At 41.7% G+C, this 15,624-nt stretch overlaps 3 protein-coding genes across 9 annotated transcripts in view; 1 reads left to right on the top strand and 2 right to left on the bottom strand.

Moving 5' to 3' along the window:
- Nucleotides 1-1,129: 1,129 nt before the first annotated feature.
- Nucleotides 1,130-9,693, bottom strand: ddx20 (DEAD (Asp-Glu-Ala-Asp) box polypeptide 20). Its single transcript, XM_020620649.1, has 11 exons — nt 9,451-9,693; nt 7,299-7,393; nt 6,659-6,827; nt 6,434-6,548; nt 6,130-6,272; nt 5,549-5,687; nt 4,576-4,634; nt 3,903-3,985; nt 3,640-3,745; nt 2,762-2,863; nt 1,130-2,639 (listed from the first exon to the last, which is right to left on the bottom strand). The coding sequence occupies exons 1-11, from the start codon at nt 9,644-9,646 to the stop codon at nt 1,438-1,440; spliced, it is 2,409 nt and encodes an 802-aa protein (XP_020476305.1). The 5' UTR covers nt 9,647-9,693; the 3' UTR covers nt 1,130-1,437.
- A 632-nt stretch (nt 9,694-10,325) lies between these two features.
- Nucleotides 10,326-11,872, top strand: parapinopsina (parapinopsin a). Its single transcript, XM_020614993.1, is given in 5 exon segments — nt 10,326-10,483; nt 10,485-10,662; nt 11,198-11,344; nt 11,442-11,660; nt 11,759-11,872. Coding segments are annotated over 5 exon segments (816 nt in total).
- A 1,104-nt stretch (nt 11,873-12,976) lies between these two features.
- The window catches only part of LOC109969233 (cyclin-dependent kinase 17-like), a 40,800-nt gene continuing 38,152 nt past the window's right edge, over nt 12,977-15,624 (bottom strand). For all 7 annotated transcript variants that reach the window (XM_020615997.1, XM_020615959.1, XM_020615967.1 and 4 more), the window contains one exon: nt 12,977-15,597. In XM_020615997.1, coding sequence (XP_020471653.1) covers nt 15,560-15,597 — 38 coding nt within the window. In that variant the 3' untranslated portion in view covers nt 12,977-15,559. The remainder of the gene's footprint in view (nt 15,598-15,624) is intronic.

Genomic DNA, 15,624 nt, shown 5'->3' with positions numbered 1-15,624 from the left:
AGCAGTCACCGGCCACATCGACCTGATCAGTGTTTGATTGTTGTGTCTTGTTGCTTTTCTTCTTTTGTCTCTCCTCTATCCACTCACCCCAACCGGTCGAGGCAGAAGGCCGCCCACCAAGAGCCGGGGTCTGTTGGAGGTTTCTTCCGTTAAAGGGAGTTTTTCCTCCCCACTGTCGCCAAGTGCTTGCTCAAGGGGGATTTGTTGGGTTTTCCCTATGTAATAATATTGATAACAGTAAGGTCTAGACCTTACTTTTAAAGTGACCTGAGATGACTTTTGTTGTGATTTGGCGCTATACAAATAAAATTTGATTTGATTTGGTGTGAAAAGGGAAGGTGATGGCCTGGAATCACTCCACACTGATGTTGACCTGCATGAGTAGCTGGTTACAGCTGACAGGGCATAGGTGAACTGCTGCAATGGGCACACAGACACTGACAACTGCTGTCCTTTCCATAGTGCAGAAATGAGAAGAACAGCTGCACCATGTCTACCAAGCACATTCAGGTGGTCACTGACAGCCAAGCTGACCGGCACTGCGTTATAGCGGGTCTGCAGGCTCTTGATTTTAAAAACAGCCCAACAGACCTACAGGTTACCAGGTAAACCCAAGGCTAATGTTAAGACTGGAGAAAAATCACGTGAGTATCTTAGTATGTGGTGGTGTTGTTCCAGAAAGTATGCACATGCATCATTTCACCTGTGTTTGTACTTCCTCTGATGAAGCCTTTAACTATGAACTCTTATCCATCCTAGACAGAGTCTGTTTGGTATAGTCCTCATCAGGGTGCCACCACTCAGATTCAGCTTAGGAGCCTTCACCTCTGCTTCATGATGAATTCAATTAAGAAAATGCTACAGATGGTAAATTAGTTGAAGTGGGCCCCTGGTTAAAACTAATTCAAGGGTGTTTGCCTTTTGTTCTGCCCAGCACTGATTGGGAGGTAACAGTAGGCAGGAGTTGATTAGCCTGTAATCAGGAGCATGTGGAGTTGTCTGACCTTGCTGTGCCTTACTGGAGAGATTACAAACAGTACACTGCACAATTTGCCCCCCCCTTACCTTCGACTATAAACATTAATGGTTGGTGTATAAGAATTTGAGCATAAAGATCTTTTTCACCTCGGCACTGTGATAATTTATTGAGTTTCGCAGGCTGTAAAATGGTAGAGCATTAACAGCGAGACTTGGAAATATATGTGCCACACTAGTAATTTATTAGAAAAGTAATTGTGACATACAGTTTATGGTATGGCTTAACTGAAAAATACCCCCAAACATTTCCAGTGCAGTGTGTTGGGCCAGAGGAGCCAGAATTTGTATTGCTGTCCTAATTCATTTTTACAAAACATCGAGACGCTGGACTGGATTAATGCACACATTTCTTAGTAGAAAACAGCACGGTGGGAAATCCTGATTAACCGTACAGACAAGTCAGTCTTTCAGGAGTTCTTCCACGTAGACAGTATTCATACGATATGCTGCCATCCAGTTATGAGCTCCACTGAAGTAGCTCTGGTAACCTCGCTCTTGAAACGGTGACATGGAGGCATAGTAATCTTTCCAGGCTCTGTAGCAGGCTCTCCAGTAAGTTGCAGTGCTCCACTCCTCCTCCTCTTCATGTTGTTCTTCATCCCTGTCCCTCTTATGCTGTGTCTTCATCTTTCCTGAGAGCCTTCTGCTCTGTGTCCCAGGCTCTTCCTTCATCTTTTTTGATTCAATTCTGCTAGTCCACGCTGAAGCTGCCTGATTGGTTTCCCTGCTCGGTCTGATGCTTGGCACAGATTCATGGTGTTCCAGCTGAGACAAAGCTCTCCCCCCATTTGATGCACAAGATGTGTGGTGATATGTGTTGGGTGCAGAAGTGCTGCAAGCTTTGGATATAGTGAGACTTGCCTTTGGTCTGGGCACAATGGGTGTATATCCTGCTTCAGTCTGAGGCTCACTGACTGCTCTATACTCATCCCCTGTAGTCTGAGTTGAACTTCCCAGAGTCTCATCATCCAGCTGCTTCTCTTCCATATCTGACTGAGAGCTCGAAGAATCACAAGATGACACTGGATGTGAAAAGTTAGATTTCCAGTGTTTTCCATTTCGCATTAAACTTTGAGCTCCATCGTCATACAGTGTGACAGTCTCTCTGTGTTCGATCTGATCACTCTGGTCGTCGTCCTCTCGACCTCTAAACTCCCTGATGATCTCCACTGATCTCCCTAACCCTGTGGTGATGAAGCTCTCAAAGTCTCGCTCAGCTTCCTCAAAGGTCATAAATCTTGACCTGCAGCTCTTGAAGGAGCTGAGCGGTAGGATCTTTGGTAGTGCGTCTTGCAGCTCTTTCCGAGTCGGTGCAGCCTGAGTCTGACTCTGCGGGAGGGTGTCCTTTGCACAGGATACTTTCTTAGGATTCCCTTCAATGTTCCTCACCTGCTTGGGTGCTGGATGTGTTTCCTTGCGCTTTCTTTGCCCACTGTGCTCTAAATCTTGATCCCCAGTGTAACCAGACACAGAGACTTCAGTCTTTGCACGCCTCTTTTTCTCTGTCATGGAGAAGAGCTGGGACAAAGGACCTGGAGTGGACGCTTCAGTGCAGACATCCCAGTCACAAGGATCATCCATCAACCCAGGCTCTATGATGGCTAAAACCATAATTAACAGATAAGGAGAAAAAAAAAACCATGTAAAGAAAACAAAATCTCCAAAGATGAAAAGGTTATACACGCTGGATGTAAGATTTTTCACAGATGGGAATGGGACTCACAGGGTAGCGCAGTCAAACTTAGGCTGCACTTTTGAGCAATGGCCATCATCTTGTTCTCCTCCTCTCCATGGCAACAGTAGGTCACAGCCAGCCCCTGAGTGCCTATCAACAAGAGGTAATGCTCATGAGAATCCTTTTACATAACAGGAAGCGATAAATAGGGTGTGCACACTGTGCATACAGGGATGGTAGGCACTTTTTTATATGCGCACACACATAGATCTGTGCATGCAAGCCAAGACTGAATTACTTTGTTTCAGAGACAACACAGAAGTTAAGATCATTCTCATGCATTGCAGATGATTAGAAACTCATTGACCCTGTGAGGTGGGTCAACCCTGCTCCAGAGACTAATGCTAATCTTCAAGTGGTGTTTAATGCAGTCAGAGAGAGTAGGCAATGCTCCTCGGTAAAGCAAATCAAGACGAAGTCAGAAACATAACGAGTGAAAGAAGCCGTTTTTATGCAGTACAAATAATTTACCACCACGAAGGAAATGGATGTCTGTGAGGGCTGAACATCACAGGCTTTGTCTGGTGCTATATAAAGGCTTTTTTTCTTGGCAATACTAAGAAAATGTTGAAAATGAAAACATTCAAACATACCTACTGAATAAGGATCACTGAGGTGATTTTAGTTTGGGTTTTGAGTCAAATTAGTGGGCAAAAGTGTACACCTAAAAACGCTGTTACCCCCAAAATATGGAACAGGACAAACTCTGATGCAACTTCTCTACAGTTTCTGCTCATGGACAGTGTCATACCATCCTGGCTGCTTTATAAGGCAGCAAGGTGAAAATGATCTCTCTCTAACGATCTGGCTTCTGGTTGCCTCTGATTGTTTGTTTCTGCTACAACCCAGCAGTATTAGATACTAACCGAAGCGGCCAGCCCGTCCAATTCGGTGCATATAGGTTTCCCAGTCCTGAGGCACATCCAGGTTTATCACCAGGTTGACTTTCTCTGCGTCTATACCTCTGGAGGTCTGGCACAGAGGAAAGAACAGAAAACACAAGGGTTAAAGAACAGAAGCTCATCATTAAGTACATGGTTAGTAGAACATTTAATAAAAGTGATAAAGACAAGAATGGTAGCGATGGGTGTCATAAGGAAAGCAACACAATGAAAGATGTCTCTCTCACCAGGTCAGTGGAGACGAGCACCCTGCACTGGTACTGCTTCAGTTTTGACATTGCCTCCAGTCTCTGATCCTGACTCAGCCCACCTGCAGGGATCATCGCGTTCAAGTCAGATCACATCAACGCTGCTAAAACAGAAAACTGCTAACAATAGAAAAACTGTTTGTTCTCTTTAACAGAATGAGAAACTAGCCTAAATCTAACCTAACCTGAAACTATGTTTTTTTTTTATTGTGTGTGTGAGCACCTCTGATTTTAGGACAAAACAAGCAATTTAACAAAAATAAATAAAAATCACCTCAGGCTTAAGGAAATTGTGATGGGCATGTTTACCATGTTTCCAGGCTTAATTGTGTTGCAGCACCACCACCACCTTCACAGCAATCATGGCTTCAAAATTATTTAGTCAATTCTTTTTCCAAGCAATACATTTTAAAGACTATGACATGTCAAAATATTCAGAAAGGCCTATGACAACCTACAGAACCTCAATGCTGTGCCTAGCTAACGGCAAACAAATAAATCGCACAGTAGCTCATTTAAAATTTTGCACAAGGCAAAAAAATAAGTTACCTGGCAATAAATTCAATTTTGAAGAATCAGTAATCTAAACTGTATCATTTTCTGTTGATTACTACTGGCACACAAATATTGTTTTTGCCAAAGGCCGTCTCACCTGAGATACAAGCAGCAGGCAAGCCTTTGGAGGACAGGATGTCTGCCAAGTGCTGGGCCCTGGGGAAACAAGCATCATTTAAGAAAGTGTTTCACAGATAAATAATCAACTCCCACATATATAATCAATAGTACCTATAAAGAGCAAGCAAGCAATCTTTATTTATATAGCACCTTCCTAAATTCAAGTTACGAAGTCCTGCACATCAGATAAAAACAAAATAAATTTTAAAAAATCATGATAAAACAGATCAGAAGAAATGTAACATAGAAAACAGAAGACAACAGGCAAAAACCTGAGTCTAAGCCAGTGTCAAACCAGTGTTCACCAGTGTAAGCCAGTGCTCCTTCAAGTGTTTGACACTTGAGGGAACAAGTGAGTGTTTAAGAGTGTATAGAATTTGTCCAACTCATGGGCCAGTGTGTAGGGGCTAGTATTGTAACCATGAGCCAGTGTGTAGGGGCTAGTATTGTAACCTCTACCTAGGAGCTCTCAAGAGCATTTGGTCAGAGGATCTAGGAGCTCTGATATAAAGACTGATGCCAGGTCATGAAGAGCTGTGTGGTTCACCACTACAGCTGTGAAAACAATCCTACCATATGTTTAACAGGGAGCCGGTGAAGTGAAGCTAAAATCTGAGTCACATGTTCCCATGTGCGAGCACCTGTCAAGACACAGGCTGCAGCATTTTCTACTAACTGCAGTTTAGACAGAAGTACTGAGGGGATACTGATAAACAGAGCTTTACAAAACAACTCTAGAGCTAATGAAAGCATGGACAGCTATTTCAAAGTCATTAGACAGAAAGTGCTTCAATTTGCTAAAAGTCTCAGTTGAAAAACAGCTCATCTTAACTACTGAGTTAATCTGTTGATCTAGTTTAGGGGTTCTGTCAAACAGCACTCCCAATTAGTTAGCATTTTAAGATAAGCATATATTTAATAGGAGCGTATGCATTTAAAGTACATCTTACCTTGTGTGTAAGTTGGAAAACACTAGGGCCTGGTTGAATGGGATTTTACTGAACAGTTCTAGTAAGTGCTGCACCTTCTCCTCGAAAACCTTGTGAGGTAATGGATGGGACTGCACCAACTTGTAATACTGCTTCAGACCTGCGGGGAGCGCACATGCAAGGGCTTTAATTGAAGCACAACAGGACTGAAAAGAGGAAGATCTGTGTTTTTTTTTAACAGATGAGCCAATCACCATAAATGCTCCTGGTTGGAAGTGGACACAGTCACTGATATCTGAGTACCAAGCCATTTTCCATCATTCATTTTCAACAATAAAGAACCTCTGTTACTACTGCAAAGTAAACAAGGCCTAAGTTTGATTCTGTTTTCAGTGTGAGCCTTAATGTTGCTATTTTCTTACTGCCAATCACCTCATATCCTCAGGAAAAAGATGTTTTCTACCAGGAAATAAGTCACATCACATTTACAGTAATTATGATAAGTAATTTGCCTAACATAAAATAATAATTTAACCCTTTAAAACAGAATGTTCTCACATTTCTATGGTAGCATTGTTACTGACCATGAAAGTGGATCTTACCTTTGAGGCCCAGGTCACTAGGATTGAGTCTAACAAAGGTGGGCTCTCTCATGTAGCGGGTAAGGTGCTGAGCAAGAGATTCTGGGTAGGTGGCAGAGAGTGCAAGCATCTGTTTGTTTACAGGCAGAGAGGAGAAGATCCAGCTGAAGGAGAGTGAGGGAGCAGGGGAGAGAGTCAACATGTGTGGGTTTTATTTAGACAGATTTGCAATAGAAGGCTTAAATCTAAGTGGCCTGGCTGTGCTCAGTACACCAGCCTGCTGCCATACCACCAGTATGATTATAGAGGTTTCTGTCCAACATACTTTATCTGTTCCTGGAAGCTGCCCTCCTCCAGCAGCTTGTCAGCCTCATCCAGAACAAACAGCCTGATGCTGGCGGTGGACAACATGCCCAGCTCGATAAGCTGCTTGATACGACCTGTGTACATGACCACAAACATAGTTGGAAAACACAAAAACCAGCATGACAGTTACATGAACAGATAATGCCATTCTATGAAGACCCCCCCACCCCCACTGGCCTCTTACCAGGTGAGCCCACAGCTATATGGCACTTCTTCAGATGGGATTTGTCCTGACTCACAGGCCTGCCCCCAATAAAAACATGGCACTCCAGGCCCTCCATGGCACAGCCTATGGCCATCACCACCGCATGAATCTGCACCGCTATCTCACGGGTTGGGGCCAAGACAAGAACCTGCAGGTGGGGAAAAAAATGAGAGGGGGGGGGGGCAAAATTGATTGAAAGCTGATTAAAGACAGACAGGTGCTGTGGGTTCCTAATCATAAGTGGCTAATAAGATTACTTCACACTAGAATGTGGCCAGTTCATCAGCAACACCAGACACACAGCACATCTCCTACTATCAGTAACTGTCATCTTTCATGAACACTTCTGACACTGAGCAACTTAAAGTCATGAGATTAAGACCCCCAGAACTAAAGTGATTATTTCTCATGACCATCTGTTGTTGGTAAAATTGAGCAAAGTGGTAAACTTCATAATAAAATCTTCTTCCCTCTCAGAGCATTTTTCTTTATCAATCTTTTGAAGATACCTAGAGGTTGGTCATTATTGTATTGTACAATGATGTAACAAATTTGAAAGATACATTTCTCCATATTTCATTAATCACCATGATCTACTGCATACTGTTAACCTGCTGACCTGAGTGGCAGGATTCTCCAGGACGAGAGAGTCCAGGGCGACAGTGCAGAACACGCATGTCTTCCCCGTGCCGGACTTGGCCTGTACAATCAAATCTGAAACGACAGACAGACAGCGTCGAGCTCCACAATTAGTCTGAATGAGCATAATCTCAATTTTAGCTTCCAAAATTAATTAAACTTGATTGGGTTCAAACTGAAGCTTCACATGGAGAACGTCTAATGTGCTGCATGAAATCAAGTGGCTCTTAGCCACAGTTAAGCTGTGTGACCAAACACAGGTATTTACTTAAAGAATGCTGTGATTAACTGCATTGTTTCACAGCTGGCCATGACCCAAACAACCCGCAAGCTGATAACTATATCTCCTATGTGGATATAAGGTCAACAAGCTGATGTTAGCTATATCTCCTATGTGGATATAAGGTCAAAGGTCAAAGTGTTTATTTGCCATATACACAGTTAGGAAACATGTTTCCCTGTACAATGAAATTCTTACTTTGCCATCCACATGAATGCCACATAATACAAGTGAAATATAAAGTAGATGAGCAATAACACAAATCTAAACAGGCCGTAAAATCACAAATCTAAGGCACTTTAAAGCAACAAGTGAAGGGATCAAATAAAAATACAAGAACACAATAAATCATTGAGTTTGGTTGCAGAAGCATTTTTCTAAGAGCAAAACAAGTATAATAAACTACTTTGTTCCTAAAGAATTATTCAGAAGCATGGTAAATAATTGTGATGTTAGCAGAGATCACAATAATGGTGGCCATCACTTTAACATCAACTCTCTGTTCCTCCTATTCTTACACACTTGTCACTCTGATCTGCCTTCCCCACACCCTTCCTACTTCTCAAAACAACCTTCAGATAGAAAACTCTGATTCCAAAAGAGTTGGGATTCTGTGTAAATTGTAAAAATAAACTGAATGAAATGGTCTGAAAACCCCTTTTACACCATATTCATCTGGTAACAGTACAAAGATATCTAATGCTCAAATTAATATATTTTGGTGTAGTTAAGCTTATTCTGAATTTGATGCAAGCAACATGCTCCATATACCAACTGGACAGGGTCAAAAAACAGCTGGAAAAGTTACATGATGCTAAAAACATACAAAAACCATCTGGTGTAACAACTCACAGCTACTTAGGTTATTTGGCAACAAGTCAGCATCATGAGTGGGTATGAAAAGAGCATCCCATGCCAAGCTCCATGGGCAGCTTGCACATCTGTGAAGGCACCATTAATGTTGAATGATGTATACAGGTTCTGGAGCAACATGCTGCTATTTTCAGGTGTATCATGAAGTGAGAAATCTGACAAAGGAGGCTCCAAACTGTTGAGCTGCGGAAATTCTTTTTGATATATTGTCCTTTGTGCTATTTACAATAAATTCGTAGTTTAAAAAGATTTCCTAATCATTTAATTCAGTTTTTATTTACAATTTACACAGCATCTCAACTTTTTTGGAATTGGGGTTGCAGCTACTATATCATCGTTTCTCGTCACGTAATTGGCAAGATTCATAAAACTTATTCACAGGAGAGGAGACACAGTGCAAATAATAACTTTGCACACTATATTCTTTGTCCTTCATCCCACATTGTGTGGAAAACAAACTGCCCCTGCTTCATCTAATATCAACTATAAACATGTGGCCTAGTTTGTTTCTGCAGAAACAAGGCGCCTCGTTATTTTAATGCACACACAATTAGTCTACACAACGTGAATTACTTCAGCTACATAGGTTTTATGTTCGTGTAGTCCATCATTATAATTCTACTGTGACACAAAACAAGACGTCACTTGGATGTAAATGTTCCTCTATACGTCTATCGATAAAAGGAGTGCACGGTAGCAGGTTAAGTTTCTTTGACTATTTGAAAACTGTGCTATAAAAGTTCCTCTATCCGTCTATCAATAAAAGGAGTGCACGGTAGCGGGTTACGTTTTTTGACTATTTGAAAACTGTGCTATAAACATAACAGCTGTCTTGCGTCTACGCAACTGTAAAACCACATCTCTATATTCAGTCAGTCAACCTGTTTCTAGACACATATCCATGTACTAACACAATCTATTTGACTATCATATACACACACATACACATGGAGTGGCCCACACGGGTTTATGAACGCACCCAGTCCGCAGCGGCCCAGCGGGATAGCCTTGAGCTGGATCGGGGAAGGCTTCTGAAAGCCAGCGGCAGACAGGCCCTCCAGGACGGCCTGGGACAGCAACAGGGAGCCGAAGTCGATCCCCTCTGACTGAAGCACATCATCGGTCCGCCTTCGCGTTTCTATGTCGTGAGCTGCTTTCCTCATGGAAGCAGCCATGTTGACTGAACCGTCAACGTCAACGATCCACAAAAACACCTCGGAGCTGCGGCAGAGCTGCGGCAGAGCTGGGCCCATACAGCCCTCTAGTGACAAGGGGCGGAATTAATCTGGTTTTTCTTTCTGAGCTGGGATTAAATATGGGTATCAGTCAGGGGTTAACTGATTTTGTTAGCACGTAGCTTGTGTCATTACTGTTGATTGGTTGACAAACAGTAACCTATTTATAGTTCATCTATTTTATTTGTTTGAAGATGTCCTGCATATTTAAGTGTAGGCTATATGTCAAAATGTGTACAAAAGCTACAATTCTTCTGTAGCTTTGGCCAAAATATGTGCACGCAACTCCAGTCCTGGAGCCTATATTGTGTTACTGAATCCTTGGGTCAGTGGCAGATGTAAATCCAGCAATCATGGAAAGTGCAGTCTTATAGGATATTAGTCATCAGAATTACTGTCTTCAAAATCTGGATTTTCAGATTTGGATTTCAGTAATTAAATGTCATGATCTAGAGCCCCTCTCATCTTATTGGGGATCTTAGAGGTCACATCTCCATCTCCTTAGACTTGGGTTGGAATTGTTTTGAACTGTAGATGGACCACTGACACTCTACTTTCATACCAGGAATCAGTTTTCCACACTGCAATCAATCAACTCACTTAATCCACACTGAGCAAAATGGGGCCTGTCATCCTCCATGGAAACTCTTCATCATCTCACAGCTCAGTCAACACACAGCTCCTTTCTCAAGATGGCTACAATATTCTGGCTGTTATCATGGGTGTTTTTTCTGTAGTGGGGATCATCCTCGATGTCTTGGTGATTGTGGTGACAGTGACACAGACAGCTGAGGCAGCCACTCAGCTACGCCCTGGTTAACCTGGCCATATGTGACCTAGGCTGTGCCGTGTTTGGAGGCCTGCCCACAACAATAACAAGTGCCATGGGATACTTCAGCCTGGGAGGTGTGGGCTGCATATTAGAGGCCTTTGCTGTAGCCTTCTTTGGTGAGTCTGCTTCATTTTAAAAAATTGTTTTGTTTTTTCCAAAAGAAGAGTGTGTCAGTACTTTCAGCTTGGTATGATTTAATTTGCACAGTGGTGCAAAAGTAGCTAGTTTTAGCTACTTTATATACAGTTGGCAGTTAAACTTACAGTTACACTATACTGTTCACTCATCTTTGCTTTTTATTTATGAAACACTGGATAATTTTATATTTTGGGGCCACAAAAGATCATTAAATGAAACATCTGAGAATTTCACACAGGAAAGCATTCTTTGGTGGATGTGCACAGCTCATCTACATCTTAAACTAAACACTGCATTTTTATCAGGGCTCGCAAACCAAAAAGGTTTAATATGAACGTATTTGTAATATAATACAGTATAAAACATAAAATGAAAATACTTTTAATAACTATTTATGTAAAATACATGAGTAAATATTCTTAGTTACTTTCCATTGGTGACTTTGCATTATTTGGTTCAACACTCAGGATATATTTCCATGAAAAAATAGGTAATCTTTACTCCTTTCTTCTCTTCTGGAGGGCGTCAAGATTTCCTGCGCTCCAAACTGGAACAGCCGGGATGTTGGGAACATCTCCTACAGTATTATATACTTCTTCCTTAGTTTTGTTGTGCCCTTCTCGATCATCATGGTGTCCTACTTACAACTCTTGTGGACCCTCTGTCAGGTAGGCAAAAAAGAGGCTGGATATTTTGTAAATTGTATCGTTATCATAATAAAATCTTTTTGCTTGCATTGTGATGTCATAGGTGACTAAGCTGCAGGTATCTGACGTAAACTGTGTGGAGGTGCAGGTGGCACGTATAGTGGCAGTAATGGTGTTAACATTCCTGGTCACCTGGTTGCCATATGCTGCCATGGCCCTTGCTGTCATGCTGGACTCCAGTCTATATATTGACCCCGTCATTGCTACCGTGCCGGTTTACTTGGCCAAAAGCAGCACTGTCTACAACCCTATTGTATATGTTTTCATGAACAGACAGGTAATCCTTCGCCATGCACATTTATGTTCACAAAAACAAGCAAAGAAAGCATAAGAAAAACAATTCATGCATGTCATACTCTCTCTGTGTGTTTCCAGTTTCGAGGATACACTGTTCCCCTTGTCCTGGATGGAACCCGTGGGCTTCAGACTCACAAATGTCTGAGGGACCACTGTTGTTTCTCTCAACAAGAGCCAAAAAGTGTCACCTAGAGAATCTTTAATAAATGTCTGAGGGTGAGACCACTGTTGTTTCTCTCAACAAGAGGCAAAAAGTGTCACCTAGAGAATCTTTAAATGATTAAAAGTGAATGTTCATGATCTCACTCCCGAGGCAGCAGCTGAACTGCACAGGGCTGCAGAAAAGATCCGTTCCACAACTTTCAAAAATATCAGTCAGGGACTGATATGGATGCTAGGAATAATGGGTGTCTGTATTAAAAGAAGACCTGTTTTAAAAATCTTTATGTAGCCATGAATAGAATGGAGGAAGCTATGTCATCATAAGATTCCTGTTGTGTTCAAACTGGGGGCACAGGCTCAGAGGGGTGGCAAATTTGAAATACACATAAAAGGTAAATTAAACCCCTAGTTCTATGAAATAATTAACCACACATTATTAAGAATTGTTTATTCTGTGTAAAAATGAGTCAGACATAATGCTTTCTTTATCTAACTTTGGCTGCGCTCCTCATTCACTCGCGGCCGGGGACATCGCCGCTGCAGTGGTCCCCCCCACCCCCACTGCAGCAAATGATGCAAAGTATCCAACAATAACAGCAATTGGAGTAATGAATCCAAGTATCAGGCTGCATGCATGATTTTAAATAAAACTATTTGACCAATATCAATTATAAAGCACTAGAATAATGTTAGTTGTATTTAGGGCAACAATTTGTCGTTGCATTTCAATTTTCATCCATTAAGCATCACATTGAGACTCTAGTGGGTGGCAAATCAGATTCTGGGGGTGGCCAGTGCCACCCCTGGCCACCTCCTGGCTCTGCCCAGGGGTGTAAGCTATAGGTGAAAACACACTTACTTGGTTGACAGGGCCTACATAAAAGAAATGTATAACTGCAGATGCATTTCCAGAATGTATTCTAGCTCAGTTTGGACAGATCTTAAAAATTTGCTGTGTTGCTACATAATTATCTCAAAACTGAGATGCAAATTAAGTCAATACATTTAAATGAGGATATTTAACAAACCGCCAAAGCCCAGTAACATTGGACAACAGGTATATCTATATGTAGCTGTCACACTTCATACCAACACATTTTCAAATGGTTTAGGACAAGAAAAGATGTACAGTACTTACATGTACAGTACTTTATTTTTATTAGGTGTACACACCCCTTTGCTCCTTAAGGTCTGTGCTTGAACACAATAACCATCTCTCTCACATAAACAGACCTTTCTATGACTTTTATGGCTTCATTGACAAAAATCAAAATTATCAGTGGGTTATGCCTTTTGGATCCAGCATGTTAAACGATGATAAAATAAACTGAAATCAACCTGTCATTAGTTTAGTCAAGTCTCACAGTTTGACAATTCACAGTCATCTCCCCCTCTCTAAATAAACAAATGCCTGCTCATCCTAGTACCTTGGCCTTTTATTGATTACAGAGATATTGCTGTGACTTTCATTAAAGAAAAGCAAAAAAAAAAACCTAAACTAAACAAAAAATAAACTTGTACATACAGTGTGAGGGATGATCTATGTACATGCTACATACTGGCGAAGTCTGGGTAAATGAGTAGTCCTTCTGCCAGGCACGGGCATGGGATCACTTCACCCTTTCTGAAGCCATCTTGAGAAAAAATAAGAAGTGACCCAAGGGCAGTGCCTGAGCAACAGGAAACTCAAACTGTCACTCATGGGTCAGCTCATAGATACAGTACATGTTGACATGTCAACTGACTGTTCTGTGCTGGAACATCTGGTGCTTGGAGGAGTGTCTTTTGTCCTGTTGTTTCTGGCAGTCTGGAAAAATACCAGCATGAAACAACAGTGTGTCTGAGAGCTTCAAGTCCAGCTAAATATTCAGACTCTTCAGTGGCCAGGCAAACTGACTACATAACCATTTTTACTCTACTGTGTACCTTGTCAGATTTGTCACACTATTTGGTCCCAATGATGGCAGTACACCACTTTTTTGAATACTACATTATCCTAATCTTCGTCCTATTTAAGGTACAATCTTCAGACTCATTAGGAGCCATTCCAAGTTAATGTGGTGTAATATTATGTAATAAGGTCATGCCCCATGCTAAAATTAAACTAAACGGAGGTACTCCATTTCCAGCAGCAGCTACTTCACATACTAACTGAAAACATCAGTGTGTTAATACACAAGCATAATTGAAGGAATGACAAGCAAAATCATGGGTAAGGTAATGTCTAAACAGCAACATTATGATCAAACTAACAGAGAGTGAATAATACAGAAGACAAAAAGGTTTCTGGTCATGGTCAACACACTCTGCTCTACTGTGGGGGAGACACAGCACCAACTGTACCTCACAGCATCCACACAATGAAACTAACAATAAGTCCTGAGCTCAAGGAATGTGCAACATGTCCCCAGCCAGTTGCCAACTGTTCCAGTGGGAACACAGTAAAGACTGAGAACAGCATCCTGGAATTATCACTGCCTTTGCTAAAGTAAAAAGTATATTCATATATACAAATTAAAAAAGCAGTCAAAATAAATGCACAGGGGGTTGGGCACGAGAAGTCGGGGTTGCTGAATGGATGTTTACTCGTGATCTAAAGAGGTAAAAATCAGGTGCAAAGAGAACAGTTCAACATCAACACCTGGACATCACACAACAATTCAAGACAACTTCTGTGTCAAGGCAAAAGAGGAAGGGGTGTCTAAGAAAAAGCAGGTTAGGATTTGTATGCTCCCTTGACCTCTGTCCTTCAATAACATCCTTCTTGTGTAGTGAAACAGGAGCATCTTGCAGTGTAGTGTTCTTTACAGCAGGTGAGAATGTAACAAATCGCTGAGTTTGTGAAATGTTTTAATCGTAGTGTAGTGGTTCCCAACACATCCTACAGTTAGTAAGTTGTTTACTTTTTTGGTTTACTACTTCAGTTCTTTGTCACTCTTAATATCTACTCTGTACTTTACACCCTATTCTGCTTGAGTGACCGATGAGGTAATGTAATGACAGCCACCCTGACCTCAACTGAACAATAAGGTGCTAAAGTTCAACTCTGTAAACTCCAGTGATTTATACTCTTAACTTTCAAGTGAGTGTTACTATATATGTGTAAGATCATGTGATAAAGGGCCAAGAGGCTAGGCAAGGGTCTAGAGCTGAGGTGCAATATTCAGAGTTTGGATTCAGGCTGAGTTGTTATGAAAAAGCAGTTTTACAGCTCAGTCTATGTACAACAACAGTCTGAAACAAAATGGAAAAGCACAAGAGAGACTGATTGGGTTCCTCTTTCTGTTTTTGCCCGTGAATCGTGTCCACTTTCAGTCTTTCCTTCTTCACAGCTCACTGATACAGCAAGTTCTGTTGAAAAATGAGGTGGCTCACATCCTGAACGCTGCCCTCTTCTGGACACTAGCAGTCGTAGCAGCAAGGAGAGTCTTGCACTCCCACTTCTAATCCAGCATCACGCACTTCTCAAATCTTTCTGTCTTTAGGGTTAAAATGAGTCTTTATTTTTTTCAGTCAAGTATAAATTCTTCAGCCTTAGTTATATGTGGTTTTGTGTTGTCATTTTGTTGTTTGTGTGTTTTCTTCTTAAATGTGTGTGCATTTCTGCAGCAGGGTGTGTCGCTCCTTCAGTGTGGATGTGGCAGGGTCAATGAATGTACATCTGACAGGTCACTGCCATGTGTCCCTGTCCTCCTCACCTCAGCGCCCCTGCCAGCATTAAAACAACACACTCTGCCTCCTGCTCTTCCCCTGGGCTGAGAGAGAGAGAGAGTGAGAGAGAG

Source organism: Monopterus albus, unplaced genomic scaffold (genome assembly GCF_001952655.1).
Source record: "Monopterus albus unplaced genomic scaffold, M_albus_1.0 scaffold6.1, whole genome shotgun sequence".
Taxonomy (NCBI): Eukaryota; Metazoa; Chordata; class Actinopteri; order Synbranchiformes; family Synbranchidae; genus Monopterus; species Monopterus albus.
This window is presented reverse-complemented; position numbering and strand designations above follow the sequence as displayed.

Excerpts from the sequence above, each read along its gene's own strand:
- ddx20 (XM_020620649.1), bottom strand. The coding sequence starts at position 9,646 with ATGGCTGCTTCCATGAGGAAAGCAGCTCACGACATAGAAACGCGAAGG. Across the intron at positions 6,549-6,658 it reads TATAGCTGTGGGCTCACCTG|GTCGTATCAAGCAGCTTATC; the intron begins GTAAGAGGCCAG and ends TCATGTACACAG. Across the intron at positions 4,635-5,548 it reads TTTTCCAACTTACACACAAG|GGCCCAGCACTTGGCAGACA; the intron begins GTAAGATGTACT and ends TTGTTTCCCCAG.